The sequence below is a fragment of the Bombyx mandarina genome, chromosome 21 (assembly GCF_030267445.1).
Source record: "Bombyx mandarina strain Sakado chromosome 21, ASM3026744v2".
NCBI classification, from domain to species: Eukaryota; Metazoa; Arthropoda; class Insecta; order Lepidoptera; family Bombycidae; genus Bombyx; species Bombyx mandarina.
In genome coordinates, this window is record NC_143227.1 from 730,040 (window position 1) to 746,454 (window position 16,415).

The following is a 16,415-nucleotide window of genomic DNA, read 5'->3' on the forward strand; positions in this document are numbered from 1 at the left end:
TTCGAAATCAATAATCGCTCTCATCATTATTTACAGTATTAATTAAGTTAATTGTGGTTAATGTTGCTAGAAATAAGCCCTTACGTACATTTTATTATTATTGTATCCTCATAATAATAATAAAATGAAATGAAATCCGTAAGCCGGCAACGATATTGTTGTTGTTGTTTTTAAATTCGCCAACAAGCAGGCAAAGAGCGTAGCCTATACAGCCTAGTCTGCCATAGTTATATTTTTTATATATTTTTTATGTTAATAAAAATCCGGTGTATTTCTTTTTATTGCTTTTTGGGAGTTTTGACGTCAACTTGATGAATAGCACATTGAGTGAGCGTGAATTTCCGCAGACCTTTTATCTTGAAAAAAAAAAACAGTCACTGCTATGTTAGCCACAGTTTTATTCCAATGCCTCAATAATCGTGAACAACGATTATTGACATTTAATACACAAAACAACACCCAATTTGTATATTATACATCACAATAAGCTATTAAAAAAACATAAAATAAAACTTCAAGTGACGCTTCACTCGGGTTGCTGCCAAAACTCTCTGATCATATATAATAAGAATAGAGTAATGGTAGGCCATTGAGATTTTTACTAATGGAATCATTAATATCTAAAAATATTAAATAATTCATGGTTTTAAGTAATTATTATTATTACAATATATAAATATTGAATTAAACAACAATAAACTAAAAAGTCTGTGAATTATAACCATTAGCAATTTTTTAATTTGTTGTTCAAGTCACAGACAACTCTTTCGTTTGTCAGCATATAAGTTTACTATAAGGCTGTATGGGCTAATTTTCCCTTTGTCTATTGGCGAATTTAAAAACTATGGCACTCAGTTTTGGGATGTTATCAAATAAGTAATTTATATTTTTGTAAAACAATGCCAGGGTGAAAGAAATGTTGATACATAAACTAAACAACATGAAAAAATAAGGCATAGTTTTTCAAGTACAAATAGTTTTGTCATGAAGTTGGCCCACTTTTGGGCATTGTCCTTTACAACCAATAAAAAAATACGAAACAAATGGCTTTTTGCTGCACGCAATAAATAAAAAAATTCTTAAGTGGTTGGACGAGCTTACGGCTCACCTGGTGTTAAGTGGTTACCGGAGTCCATAGACATCTATAACGTAAATGCCGCCACCCACCTTGAGACATGTGTTCTAAGGTCTCATATACGTCATTCGAAAGGCGATGTTGAGATCAAACAGATCATTAAGTATCGCCTCAAATTAATAAATAAAGACATATAAATTGAGAGTACTATATTGAAGAAAATGTTTATTTATTTATTGCTTAGATGGGTGGACGAGCTCACAGCCCACCTGGTGTTAAGTGGTTACTGGAGCCCATAGACATCTACAACGTAAATGCGCCACTCACCTTGAGATATAAGTTCTAAGGTCTCAAGTATAGCTCAACGGCTGCCCCGCCCTTCAAATCAAAACGCATTACTGCTTCACGGCAGAAATAGGAAGGATGATGGTACCTTCCCGTGCGGACTCACAAGACGTCCTACCACCAGTGGGAGAGAATTAAACAAGGGAGTCACCGTCGTGCCCGATAAAAATTGTGATTTCAACAGCATTCCAATAGTGAATGGCTTTGAATATTACATTAAATAAAGAGTGTAACAATCAAAGCAACGACGTTACCTGTGTAAGATTGGGTCTTCCCATTCCACCTTGACAGATCCTCATGAACTCAGCGGAGTCCGGCGCCGGACAGCGCTCACAGTAACGGCCCCAAGCGGCACCTGTAATGAAACACATCAGGCTTCACTTAAAACTTCTTGTAACTAGTCAGGTCATAAGTATTGTCACACAGTAAAAACTTTTCTTTTAGAATGCTGGCCACAAAAAAGTATATTGAATTCGAATTTCGAATTGTTCATGAAAATAAAAATGTATACTTTTTAGAATTTTACTCATTTTTAAATATGGAGTGGACACTTAAAGAAGACCGTGTTGCAGTTATTGCGTTGCATCGTTGCGGTTACGCGCCAATTCAATTTTTTAACATACTGAAAAATTTGAATATAACCAAAAGATTCGTTTATCGTACCATCAAACGATACAATGAAGACTCTAGTGTAGATGACAGGTCAAGAAGTGGTCGCCCTTGGTCTGTTAGGACTCCAGCAGTGATAAAAGCTGTGAAGGCGCGAATTCAAGGAAATCCCAAACGTAAGCAGAAACTGTTGGCCCTTCAGATGGGGTTAAGCAGAACCACGGTGAAAAGGGTGTTAAATGAAGACTTAGGGCTTCGGGCATATCGAAGAAAAACAGGACATCGTTTGAATGCTCGTCTAATGGACCTGAGACTCAAGAGATGCCGCGCTTTGCTGAAGCGGTACGCGGGAAAAAAATATCGGGAAATTCTTTTTTCGGATGAAAAAATTTTTACCGTAGAAGAGAGCTACAACAAACAAAATGATTAGGTGTACGCACACAGTAGTGAAGAAGCGAGCAACCGTATTCCGCGTGTCCAACGAGGTCATTTTCCATCCTCGCTCATGGTATGGTTGAGAGTTTCTTATTGGGGCTTAACAGAGGTACATTTTTGTGAGAAAGGTGTAAAAACGAATGCAGTTGTGTATCAAAATACAGTCCTGACGAACCTTGAGGAACCTGTTTCTAATACCATGTTCAATAACAGGCACTGGGTATTCCAACAAGATTCGGCGCCAGCTCATAGAGCGAAGAGCACACAAGACTGGCTGGCGGCGCGTGAAATCGACTTCATCCGGCACGAAGACTGGCCCTCCTCCAGTCCAGATTTGAATCTGTTAGATTACAAGATATGGCAACACTTGGAGGAAAAGGCGTGCTCAAAGCCTCATCCCAATTTGGAGTCACTCAAGACATCCTTGATTAAGGCAGCCGCCGATATTGACATAGACCTCGTTCGTGCTGCGATAGACGACTGGCCGCGCAGATTGAAGGCCTGTATTCAAAATCACGGAGGTCATTTTGAATAAACTTTAGTGTCATAAGAATCTATGTTTTGTTAAGTTCATTTTGGTATATGAATGGTTACATAATGAATAAACTTGTTTCAATTATTTTACATTAAACGTGTGACAGAATTTATGACCTGACTAGGTATATACGTATTCTTGCGTAGCTAAGGGGTGGCAGCGGTTGTCCCCCCACTCGGCACGCTAGCACTCCACCTTTAGCCTTTTACCCTTCGACATGTTTTTTTATTATTATTTTTATTGCTTAGATGGGTGGACGAGCTCACAGCCCACTTGGTGTTAAGTGGTTACTGGAGCCCATAGACATCTACAACGTAAATGCGCCACCTACCTTGAGATATAGGTTCTAAGTTCTCAGTATAGTTACAACGGCTGCCCCACCCTTCAAACCGAAACGCATTACAGCTTCACGGCGTATTTAAATGTGGGTACGTTTAAAATTGTATCTACAAAAAACGAGCTTTTTTTAAGAGCTTTTATAACCTGGTAACTAAGACGATCAACTCAAAAAAAACGACTCAACAAAAAACGACCAATCTCGTCACTGTTTGGCGGACGTGCGAATCGAATCTATTCAGTCAATTGTGGTCACAAATCACGACTCAATCAAGTATACTGGTGGTAGGACCTCTTGTGAGTCCGCGCGAGTAGGCACAGCCGCCCCGCCTACTTCTGCCGTGAAGCAGTAATGCGTTTCGGTTTGAAGGGTGGGGCAGCTGTTGTAACTATACTGCTAGCGCGACCCTCAGACACAGCCCACTGAGTTTCTCGCCGGATCTTCTCAGTGGGTCGCGTTTCCGATCCGGTGGTAGATTCTGCGAAGCACGGCTCTTGCTAGGGTTCATGTTAGCAACGTGGTCAGGTTTGAGCCCCGTGAGCTCACCTACTAGTTAAGATTACTGTGATATAGCCTCTCAAGGCTATATCAGTAATCAGCTTAGGTTTAAAAAAAAATAAGCTAGCACATGTGGGAGGTACTCACCCTCAGAGCAGCAGCACTCCGGCCTCGCGAGCTGCAGGGGGCGCGCGTGGTGGCAGCGGCCGGCCTCCCACTCGTCGTAGCACAGCTCCTTGCGCTCGTCCACGCACACGGCCGCCGTCTTGTCGAACCGCCAGCCCGCCGGACACTCGCAAACGTATCTGCGAAGCATCCAAATATCTTGACACAAAATGGTACTGGTGGTAGGACCTCTTGTGAGACTTGACTCGACTTGATTTACGTTGTAGATGTATATGGGCTCCAGTAACCACTTAACACCAGGTGGGCAATGAGCTCGTCCACCTATCTAATCAATAAAATAAAAAAAGATTTGTTTGATCTCAACATCGCCTTTCAAATGACACATCGCTCGCCTTCATCCCTGAGCTGATGAGCACAATTTATCCCTGAAATCGTTTCTCAGTTCAACAGTGTGCATCTACCTATCATTTTTCTTAGACGTAAAATGTGTTCAAGTCAAAAAAAGACAGAAAATATGGAGATTTTTACCAAACGGCTTTTCGCCAAACTAAATGTAGTGGAGGAGACAAAAGCGCAAATACTCCGTTGGGTGGATTACCGAGTCAGAATACGGATGTATCCCAATAAGGATCTAACTAAGGCCCGTTGAAGATGTACTCACCCTCCATTAAAGTTTCGGCACTCTCCTCCGGCGCACACGTAGGGCAGCTCCTTACATTCGTCGCGGTCCACACATCGCCGCCCTACTAACTTCCAGCCCGCGCCACATGAACATTCGTATCTGAAAAAACAACATTTACTTATCTTATATTCTGTTCGAAATTGTATTGTTTTCAATGGCGGATCCAGGGGGAGGGTCATGGGGGTCATGACCCCCCCTGAGCTAGTTCCAGGGCTTAGGTGGACCACTAATTGAACATCATGATTTTTACTTGTATCTATTGTTATAAAAATTAAATTATAAGTTCTTGACTTGACCACGACTATGTGACCCCTCCTGGCGCCAAAGCTAGATCCGCCCTTGATTGTTTTATATTGAAATCATATTTCAAGAACAATTAAACAACTGTATTCTTACCCTCCATTAGTGTTAGTGCAAGAGGGATTCCCGTCCCTCCCGCAGGGGTGCGGCAGTTCGTCGCACTCGTCTACATCGCGGCAGTTCCGTCCGTCGGCCGTGAGTGTGTACCCGGGCGCACACTCGCAGCGGAACGAGCCCACCGTGTTCCGGCAGCGACCGTTGCGGCAGACCATGCCGCCTTCACGACACTCGTTCACATCTGTGTCACACGACAAATACACAATTTTCAAAAAGAAAAAGAGACCAATATTTACAGATCGTTGGCAGCTTCGTTCCACGGATAAGTAGTTTCATTTAATGTCATCCCAGTTGATTAATGTCTTAAATTAATCATCTTCATTTCACTCCATATTATCATCTTTCATAAAATCAAGAATATAAATTAAAATAAGATATGACTTAAAGGTCTTAGTTACCAGGTCATAAAATCCCTAAACAAAACAAATAATTAGTCCAGCGGTCCGACAGCACTAGAGGGGGGTGCTTACCGACACAGTCGTTGTTGGGTCCCGCCTTAAAGCCGTCGTCGCAGTGGCACAGGTACGCGCCCGGCAGGTTCTCGCACGTGCCGTTCCTGCAGACGGGCCGCGGCCGCGAGCACTCGTCCACGTCGCGACACACGTTCTCCCGGAGAGTGTACCCGGGCTTACATTCGCATCTGAAACGGTCAAATGTACATGACAGACTGACTAATGACAATTCGTCGTAGCTTGTCGATGGTCAAGGTCGTCAAGCTAGCGTGTCTGTGGAATATAATAAAAAAAAGAAGCCTTTATATTTCTTGCAATCAATAATAGCAATTCTTATAATAAATTTTTTTACTTATTTGCAAGAACTTCGCCTCGAGTGAAAACCTCCTTCGTGGAATATGATACTGACAATTTATTCCAGGGGTCCCTAAGTCTTCTTGTTTGTCAAGATGTTACTCGAGCCTAATATCTACGACAGACCTCACTGTCTGTTTAAACAACTCATTTCTGATTGAGTTAAAACTATGTACAATATGAAGCTCATAATTGCGGGTCGCTTTGAAGGCAAGCGCGCCGTGGGCACAGCAATAGCTAGATGATCATATCTAGTAAGGGAAGCACTTGATGGTAGTCTGTACCATGCTGTCCAGGCCACCCATGACCGAACACTGTGGAGGAACGTCACATGCAGTGAGGAAACGATAGACAACAATAGTTGTGAATATCGGTCGACGTCTGTCGGTACCGCAGTCCTCTCGGCGTACAATCTATGACGTATTTTATTATATGCTTATCACTAGTATTCTATACGACAGGGTACCTGTAAGAGCCGATAGTGTTCCTGCAGTCCCCGTGGTCACAGATGCGCTGGTCGCCACACTCGTCCACGTCCTCGCACTCGTCCAGGGAGGGCGTGAGGCGGTACCCGGGCGGGCAGCGGCACTCGAAGGCGCCCGGCAGGTTCACACACTGCGCCATGCCGCGGCACGGCGGCCGGCCCCACGAGCACTCGTCCACGTCCCGGCACAGGTGCGATGTATTGTCGTGCTCGTACCTACATGTGAACACACACCCACTTACTTACTCGACCACATTCAGTCTATTGATGTTTTAAAATATCAAGTATTGTAATTTCAAGGGAATGTTAGTGGGACGCTAGGGCGGCGGTAGATTACAATTGTTTTGCAATCAATTTTGTTGTTAGTAAGTAAGTTAGTAAAATATTATTATTTTTGAAAGTTTATATCTTATTATACATAATGTTTACAGCTTTTTATCTGTAACCAAGTATGTCATTGAAACAAACTCACCCATGATCACATCCGCACTGGAACCCAGTGGGCGTGTCGTGGCAGGTACCAGGCTTGCAGAGCTGCGGCATGATGTCGCACTCGTCGATGGGCTTGGTCTCATTGGTGACAGGGTTGATGTACTCCCCGGGCTTCTCGCCGCACAGGGCCGTGTGTGCCGGGGACCCCCGCGGGGGACACGCCTCGCACGGCGCTCCCCAGGCGTGCCCCACAGAGCAGCAGCACAAGTACTTGGTCTGCGGGACCCCCACCGCCCCCGCACAGCTCTGGTCCTCCTCGTTCCACTCCATGTAGCATTGTCGTTGTCTCACGTCTACGCATTCCTCTGTGTGGACGGAAGTACACATTCATTTTAAATCAATCTAGTTAAGAGCCGTAATTTTTTTGCTTCAATTATATTTAAGAAAAATCTTTGTTTTTATAGCAGTCAAGATCTTAAACATATTAAGCATTTAGCATTTTTATTTATACGCTATCAAACTTCGGTACACTGTTTAACGGTAGATGAGCCGATAAGTACGGAATAGAGCTCATCACTTGTCCATTTAACTATCTTAGATCAAAGGAAGAACTGAATCTTCAGTCTCATGTTAGTTAATAGGTTCTGTGGAAGGTACTGACTTCCGTTGGGCATGGCGACGTATCCCTCTGGGCACAGGCACACGTAGGAGCCGGGCAGGTTGCGGCAGACCCCGGGCCCGCACACGTCGGGTCGCTCGCACTCGTCGTCGTCCTCGCAGCTCAGCTCGTCGGGCGCCAGACTCCAGCCCGCGCCGCACGTGCACACGAACGAGCCGAACGTGTTGGTGCACGTGCCGTGCGCGCACAGGCCCTCGTGCGCGGCGCACTCGTCGATGTCGGCCAGCGTCACCACGTACGACGGCTGTCGGCCACAACAGTCGGTCAGTGTCTCCGCGATGACGTTCTCAACCGTACACTTCATTTCAATCAAATCAATAGGTACACTAATTTTTTTTTTAAATTATAAAGGATTTAATTGACAATAAAATATTTATATTTTCGGGAATAAAAACAAACTTTGGATAAAAATCAGACAAATAATAATAGTAGCGTGACATACCGGTTCTAGTACCGGCTGGTACCCCGGTCCCCCGGGACACAGCTGGCGGTAGGCCTCGGAGCCCGGCTCCGGACACGGGTCGCAGTAGTTGCCCCACGCCGCTCCTACACAACACAACTATCCATTGTTATTTTATACATTATTAACCAAAATAACCCGCCTATACAATAAACAACCCACCGCAGTGTGCCCAGAGACACATATGCAATTAAATTTCTATCCATAGAAGTATCACTTCGTACGTTCATTGACTCGGGTTAATTAAGGAATCGTGCTTTAGACCATTTATGGTGCTTTAGACCATTTATGGTATACCACATTAACTTTCATTAGCATTCAGTCCAGTCGATGGTGAACAATCATGGACAACCGCAAAGTAAGGAGCTCATGGTGTGGCTCAAGCCAGCTCAGGTTGTGGAAGTAACAAATAGTAGGGATGTCTCACCGACGGAGCAGCAGCAGGCGGCCATGGTTCCGTCCTCAGAGAGCTCGTCGCTGTCCCGGCACGTCTCCGTCCCGGAGCGTAGGTCCACTTTACCGTAGCAACGGGCCTTGCGGGAATCTGAAATTGATATGAAAACATTTCAGCTGAGTGAAGTCATATCGCCGCAACGCAGCCATTGCACTACCACTCTTAGTCCTTGTTAAAATTGATATTAAGCTGATTTTGTATAATTGGCAAAAAAGTATGAGCGAGCTGACGGCTCATTCAGCGCTAAATGATTACAAGAGTCCATCGGAGTCCCAATTAAGTATATCGTTTAACAGCTGTCCCACTCTTTAAGCCGGACGCATGACTGGTCTGTGACCAAAATAAGTAGGATAGGATCGACTCGAATTATTCAAAATATCTATTTACTAAAAAAGTATAATAGAAACAATGAATTGGCAGATTAAAATTAATGTGCTGTAAATCTGACATAGTCTAGACTAATGTTACCAACGCAATATATATACACAGGTAGAGCACAGCAGGCGGTACGCACCGTAGCAGGCCGTGCCGTCGGAGACCAGCTCGTAGTTGGGCGGACAGCGGCACGTGTAGGAGCCCTGCGTGTTGATGCACTGCCCGTACTGGCACGACTGCGGCGACTTGCACTCGTCCACGTCCGTGCAGTTGAAGCCGGGCATCACTGCGGGACCACACACGCGTTACTACCGGACCCCCCAACTCCCGCTCGGGGTGTCGGGCGCCGGTCCTGGCAGACGACGCCGAGGACAACGTAACGTCAAATATTCCTGTACTTTTGCAGCTCTGGGCATGATTGCCTTGATGGTTCTTTCAAATTATTTACTTGAAAAGAGAACTTAATTTTTACCATTTCAGTGCGAATTACATAAGACATACAAGTAACGTCCGGGAAAGACACTTACAGCATTCTGAAGGCATTAACAGACCGCTATGACTGTCGGTACTTGAACCATTGTTCAGTTGCGGACTAAATAATAATAATAATAATAATGTTTGGTCCGAAGTAAGTATCAGTTGAATGGAATAGTTGAAATGTATTCAACTGATAATTATTTTTAATAAATGTATCTTATTTATTTGATTGGTTTTGTTAATTTTAAGTATGTTTCAATGATATTATGTACACATATGGATTGTTGTTGTCTGAAATAAACTAAATCATTCATTCATTCATTCACTTACGATCGTCGACGCTGTCCGATTGGTACCCCTTGTCGCAGATACATTTGAACATGCCGTACGTGTTCACGCAACGCCCGAACACGCACACGTTGTCGAACGTGGCGCACTCGTCCATGTCTACACGGAAACAAGATATATGAAATATTTATCGCCACCACTCACTTAAAGCGCGCGCCATCAAAAGTGTCCATCTCTAACAATAGCTTTCCGTGAGTAACTTTGGATACGTACCTTCATAAATTGTGGGGGGATTCAGACATCAGTTTAAAGTCGGTTCTATTTTTTGCACGAATCGTTTTTATACAATTGTAACAATTTTATCTTGATTTAAGACCTCGATTTTGAACTATAACTTAGAGATCAACTATTGAAAGATTTCGAGACACATAGGCAGCGCCGCGCGGGAGCAGAGTGCGTCAGTTACCCAGACACGAGCGTCCGTCGGCGGAGCGCGTGAAGCCCACGTCGCAGTCGCACTCGTAGCCGCCCGGCGTGTTGCTGCAGTGCCCGTTCTCGCACAGCGTGGGGTCGTTGGCGCACTCGTCGATGTCCACGCACGAGTACCTGCACCACGCGTATGCGTTACGACTGACTGCATGTGCACGCGAGCACATACCCACAGCAGACCGTTCGGAGCCCGTACCCGTCTCCCTTGTAGCCGGTGTCGCAGAGGCAGCGGAAGGAGCCGTCCGTGTTGGCGCAGGTGGCCCGCGGGTGGCAGCCGCCGTTGTTGGTGAGGCATTCGTCGACGTCCTCGCACGTGGCGCCGTCCCCGCGCCACCCGTCCCGACACCGGCACTGGAACGAGCCCTGACGACAACACCACGAGTTGCTTTACATTTCGGTCACAGCCCTGGCGCGAGGGGGCACTGTCGAGATCACTGACCGGTAGGTTGATGCAGTCGGCGGCGGGGTGGCAGTCGCAGGTGCCCAGCTCGCACTCGTCGTCGTCGGTGCAGGCGGGTCCCTGCTCCGGCTTCACGCTGTACCCGTCCGGACACTGACACACGAACGAGCCGATCGTGTTGTGGCAGGACCCCGCACCGCACAGCTCCGGTATCTGAGGGCCCATACTCATCTGTAACTCATCTACACTCATCATTATTATCGTAGCCACCATCTAATTTAGAGTTAATGTAACGATGAATCTTTCATAGATAAGCATGGTCATTAACAGGTGCAAAGGGCGCGGAGAGACTCACGTCTGCGCACTCGTCGATGTCCTGGCAGGTGGGCTTGGCGCCGGCGGCCGACGGCACCAGCCCGTCCGTGCAGGTGCAGGTGTAGGAGCCAACCGTGTTGCGGCACTGTCCGCCGCCGCAGGGCCGCGCGCCGCCCGCGCACTCGTCGATGTCGCGGCACGAGCGCCCGTCCGCGCGCAGGTGCCAGCCCTCGCTGCAATGCGCGTCGTCAGATCAGTGTCCGGGGTGACGCCAACACGGATGTGAACTGCAGGGACTCAATCCCTGACGACCATAAGCGACGGTAACCACCACCACTGAGGCGATAATATAAAAAGGACACATCCGTGAAACACCGTAATGTTATTTGACGATAAATGTTGATAGTCATTCGCAGCTCAACCAGTGACTCTTGGAATGATGTTCCCAGCAGAACACGTACTCATTTTCAAATTATAGCTCAATTTTATCAACGGCTTTTAAAACAATACTCGATACGCTATAGATAATTTATGCAAATGTTGATATGACTGTGACCAAAACCAGAGCAGAAAAGCTGTAGGGCTAAAGAGTGAGTTGAGTAAAGAGTAGTTGCGAACCGGCAGGTGCAGTGGTAGGAGCCGGGCGTGTTGACGCAGGAGTGCTGGCAGCGCGCGGCGTCCTCGGCGCACTCGTCGATGTCATCGCAGTGCGACTTCACGGTGGACTGCGCGTAGCCCTCGTCGCACACGCACTGGTACGTGCCCATCTGGTTCTCGCACGCGCCGTTGCTGCAGATACCTGCGGCCAGACACTTGGCCATGTCACGAATTCTTGACTTATTTACAACTACAACTATTATTTAGACCAGTCGTCTTACTTAAATCAGTCCAACTTTTGAAGTGGTCGTGGCCTAAAGGATAAGACGTCCGGTGCATTCGTATCCAGCGATGCAACGGTTCGAATCCGGCAGACGGGTACCAATTTTTCTAATGAAATACGTACTTAAAAAATGTTCACGGCTGACTTCCGCGGTGAAGGTATAACATCGTGTAATAAAAATCAAACCCGCAAAATTATAATTTGCGTAATTACTGGTGGTAAGACCTCTTGTGAGTTCGCACGGGTAGGTACCACCACCCTGCCTATTTCTGCCATGAAGCAGTAATGCGTTTCAGTTTGAAAGGTTGGGCAGCCGTTGTAACCATACTGAGGCCTTAGAACTTATATCTCAAGGTGGGTGGCGCATTTACGTCATAGATATCTATAGGCCCCACTTAACACCAGGTGGGCTGTGAGCTCGTCTACACATGTAAGTAATAAAAAAAAGACCAGTGGTCGGCAACCATGTCAACCAAAAGAGCCATTTAAAGAAGATACACAATTGAATTTTATTCAAAGAGCCATTTTTTTAAAATATAACTTTATATTCAAAGTAAAAAATGTTTACTCGTCTCTTACAAGGCAAGAAAATATATAATATTTCGTGCCTGGATTAAACATTTCGTGGAAGAACCATAGTCGAAGAGGCAAAGAGCCGTATGAGGATCGCAAGCCACGGGTTGCCGACCATTAACTTGACCAATAAAGTAATGCCTGTAAATTCTGCATTCACGTTGACTAAGTTAACCAGATGAAGAGATCACGTAAGAGGCTCAGGCCGCGCGGCAAGTGGCGGGTACCTGAGGTGATGGAGCACTCGTCGATGTCCTTGCAGGAGAGTCTGTCGGGCGCCAGCTCCATGCCGTGGCCGCACTCGCAGCGGAACGAGCCCGCCGTGTTGACGCAGCGGCCGCCGCGACACAACGCGTCGTTGTCCGCGCACTCGTCTATGTCTGCACATGTAACATGCTCGTGCTGTAATCGTCACTATGTTTGTCTCTCTTGTGTTTAGTTTCAGCAGAACAGGTAGGCGAGCAAAAGGCTCAGCCAGGAGGGGTGGGATTTGCTAACAGCTGCCCGAGCGTCCGAAGGAGACCTAACAACTCAAGAGCATCTGCTTCGCGAATGAATCTACTACAGGATAGGAATCGTGTCTCCTGTTATGTTACGCTGCGCGGTACGTAATCTTGAAAAACAAGGGTGACCATGATTGTAATGAATTTAAAACATGAACTTTGTATCTTATCTTGAAGTAAAGAGTTGGCGTGTAATGACTGTTTAGTGAACGTCTCTCAACGGTACAACAGGTATCTTCCACTAAGTACAACTATTGTCGTAAGTACTGCTGTAGGCCGGGACTCATCTTGTCGACTCATGTAGACCAAAAATCAAATCCCACAATTAGCTTACTGCCACCACTAGGCTGGTGCCTCATCAGCCTATGCACATTAGAGACACAGTTAGATAAATTATTTTCTTCTTGAATAAAATTATCCGCATTGGACCGGCACAGGAGATCCAAAAAGACATAACCTGTTATACACACGTGTTTTGCGAGATTAGGTTTAGTCTGTTGGAGCCCGAATGTGCCCCGCACACCGCCCTCCCGGCCAGCATGGTGGCCAATCCTCCTATATCTAACGGTTTCCTGCAGGTCCCAAAAAGGTGCCCATATACCAATTTTAGTCGCCTCAATATTCCGTTGTCTACTGACCGACACATATCTTGGAGAAGTCGTCCGCCTTGTACCCAGGACGGCAGTGGCAGGTGAAACTGCCTTCAGTGTTGTGACAGTCGCCGTCACCACACACGCCGTCCACGATCTCACACTCGTTCACGTCCACACACGTGTGGTTCTTTGAATCCTGAGAAACAATGGATATATAAAGACGTATATAAAAAATTCCCTCCCAACGACAAGGGTGCCTCAAATAGGAGATGTGTCAGAAACACTGGCAATAAGGGCTATCACTTATTAAATATATTAATATGAATATCAATTTTCTGTCCATGCCCATTTGCGATAGATATTAAGGATTTCCAAGATGGAGGAACCGAACAAAGCATGTCGGAGTTCAACAGTCTTAGATATTATAGACGATCAAGCATTTATTGGTCGTACCTTTTCGTATCCAGGGAAACAATCACAAGTGAACCCGCCAAGCAGGTTTCTACAGCGTCCATGGCCGCAAAGTCCAGGGAAAGCTGCACACTCGTTAACTTCCATCTGTCCGGGGATCAGTCCCGGTCCGTTTCCTCCAACGGTTCCGTTCCCCCAGGTATCCCAACCTCCGTCGCTACCATTCTCACCCCACTGTTTCCCATACCCGTCCCCGTTCTCGTCTCCTCCGACCTGTGACCAGATGTCGGTCATGTTGCCGTCGATCGGTCTGTCCCACTGGTTCGGCGGTAGCAGAGTGCCCACTGCTATGCACAGGTTTTGATAGGCATCCGTTCCTAAAAGCGAATGATAACATTATTTTCTAATGCAATATCTTAAATCGCTTGAAAACCAAACATTTCCTTTGCGTACGAAATGTATTCACAAAAACCTATAACAATATGATATGGTAATAAGAAAATTAATTACAAAAATGCTAAATATCAAATTTCTTCCATCAGACGCGCCAGACAAAGGTTGCCTAGTTCTGCCTCGTTTTAAAGGGACGGTTTGCAATCTGAAGTCTCAAGGTAAGCAGCTATAGTAAGTACTTAACAACTTTACTGGGAGACCTCTTGGGAGTCCGCGCGGGTAGGTACAACCACCCTACCTATTTCTGCCGTGAAGCAGTTATGCGTTTCGGTTTGAAGGGCGGGACAGCCGTTGTAACTATACTGAGACCTTAGAACTTATATCTCAAGGTGGGTGGCGCATTTACGTTGTAGATGTCGATGAGCTCCAGTAACCACTTAACACCAGGTGGGCTGTGCGCTCGTCCACCTATCTAAGCAATAAATAAATAAATAAACTTAACATGGGACAGGTACCTTTCTTAGGGCAGGGCTCGCAGCGCTGGTTTCCCCAGGCCTTGCCCAGGGCTGAACAGCAGCACACGGCCCGCAGCACGTCGGTGGGTAGAGGGCCCGAGCAGCGCCCGCCCGTCATCTCCGTGTAGCAGGACTCGCGCCGCCGGTCCACGCAGCGGTTACCTGCAACCTCACCACTTGCAACACGCACTTACCACTCGAGCGAATATAACGAACAAGACTAACTAAGCTTACCAAAACACTGAACACACGGCCACAAACGTGCGTATCCGTTATCTATAATACTATTATAAAGCGGAAGAGTTCTGTTTGTTTGAACGCGCAAATCACAGGAACTACTTACTGGTCCGATTTGAAAAATTCATTCAATGTTAGATAACCCATTTATTGAGGATAGGCTATTTAACATCACGGTAAGACCAATACAAGTGGAGCACCAATAAAGAATGTTTCAAAATAGGGGTTTAAATAGCCTTTAATTCCTTAACATTCTATAATTCGAAAATATTTTCACTTCCTACGTAAATGAAGCGGGGGATAAAATTTAGCGTTATGCCAAAGTAACTATTCCACGGGGCTAAAGTCGCGGGCAAAAGCTTGTGTTATTATGAAGGAACAAAGTCAATGTTTATTGCTCGAATTATTATTGCAATGAATATTAGCTGTACTTAGAAATTAAGATCAATACTATGTTCATGTATGTAACAAAAGAACAAGAACTCTGAAGTATGTGACATGCATTGGTATTATTTTCGAGCTTTCAGACTTCGTGATATTTTATTCTTATCACCAAAAAGTTCACATTAACAAAAAAAAATTAATATTTCAGAAACTATATTGTCATCACAACTACACCATGCCTAAAAAAGATTCGGTTACCCACTTTCTGCATGATCTGATGCTAAATGGTTTTCTAGGACTCTAGATTAGACTCTAGATTCTAGGACTCTAGAAGACCAATCAGCATTTACGAAACCTTCCTAAAAACCATTACAGCAACAAATTTATCTGTTCAAAACCCAATTTTGCATAGCTTACAAACTCTAAATTAATCAAAACTCGACAACAATAATCACCCAAACACAGGCAAATGTAGAAATTATTATTTATTGATAACGTAGAATTTAAAAAATTAAACTTTTTTGTACCGTTCTCAATTTAATTTTATCCGTTAATAGCCGTACTCGCCCGCTTCGCTGGGCATTTAAAATAAACATTATTATTTATTGTCATTATTATTAGGGAGTCCAATACTCATATAAATATTAGACTATCCATTAGTTTCAACTCAATTGGATGCATGGTTCAATAGTTATAACGGAACAACCGTAAAAACCACTGTAGATTTATATAGTAGTATAGATTATGGGATGCCATGTCATTAGTAAAGTGGTGCAGTACCGGTGGAGTCCAGCGTGAGTCCGGGCGGGCAGTCGCAGCGGTAGGAGCCGTCCGTGTTAACGCACGTGCCGCCCGCGCACAGCTCCGCACTCAGCGCGCACTCGTCCACGTCGCGGCACGTCGCGCCGTCCAGCTGCGGACAACCGACACTCGCTCTTATACCCTGCGCACTACGGTCTAGTCTCCATACCTCCATTGGTTCTTAACAAGACTGCAAAAGTCCAAATCATTGGAATGGTCGACCAGACATTAATAAGCGAATTTTTAAATCGGTCGTTTAAATAATCTTCTTCTTTTTCTCCACCTTATCCCACTAGGTGGGGTCGGCACAGCTAATTTTTCTCTTCCATTCTCTTCTATCAGCCCTTATCTCACTGTTTCCTCTCTCTCTCTCATATCGTCATTCACACTCCATCCATGTTTTATTC

The 16,415-nt window shown here is 45.4% G+C and overlaps 1 protein-coding gene across 2 annotated transcripts in view; it reads right to left on the reverse strand.

The window, feature by feature from the left end:
- The window catches only part of LOC114240283 (fibrillin-3), a 70,219-nt gene that overhangs the window by 11,436 nt on the left and 42,368 nt on the right, over positions 1-16,415 (reverse strand). For both annotated transcript variants that reach the window (XM_028170753.2, XM_089736289.1), the window contains exons 21-42: positions 15,988-16,120; positions 14,587-14,748; positions 13,721-14,055; positions 13,313-13,463; positions 12,399-12,551; positions 11,337-11,517; positions 10,759-10,951; positions 10,443-10,616; positions 10,200-10,366; positions 9,981-10,120; positions 9,557-9,673; positions 8,889-9,035; positions 8,348-8,464; positions 7,903-8,006; positions 7,443-7,704; positions 6,822-7,146; positions 6,332-6,565; positions 5,530-5,699; positions 5,039-5,240; positions 4,622-4,741; positions 3,982-4,139; positions 1,675-1,775 (exon numbers count right to left, since the gene is read on the reverse strand). In XM_028170753.2, coding sequence (XP_028026554.2) covers positions 1,675-1,775; positions 3,982-4,139; positions 4,622-4,741; positions 5,039-5,240; positions 5,530-5,699; positions 6,332-6,565; positions 6,822-7,146; positions 7,443-7,704; positions 7,903-8,006; positions 8,348-8,464; positions 8,889-9,035; positions 9,557-9,673; positions 9,981-10,120; positions 10,200-10,366; positions 10,443-10,616; positions 10,759-10,951; positions 11,337-11,517; positions 12,399-12,551; positions 13,313-13,463; positions 13,721-14,055; positions 14,587-14,748; positions 15,988-16,120 — 3,846 coding nt within the window. The remainder of the gene's footprint in view (positions 1-1,674; positions 1,776-3,981; positions 4,140-4,621; positions 4,742-5,038; positions 5,241-5,529; positions 5,700-6,331; positions 6,566-6,821; positions 7,147-7,442; positions 7,705-7,902; positions 8,007-8,347; positions 8,465-8,888; positions 9,036-9,556; positions 9,674-9,980; positions 10,121-10,199; positions 10,367-10,442; positions 10,617-10,758; positions 10,952-11,336; positions 11,518-12,398; positions 12,552-13,312; positions 13,464-13,720; positions 14,056-14,586; positions 14,749-15,987; positions 16,121-16,415) is intronic.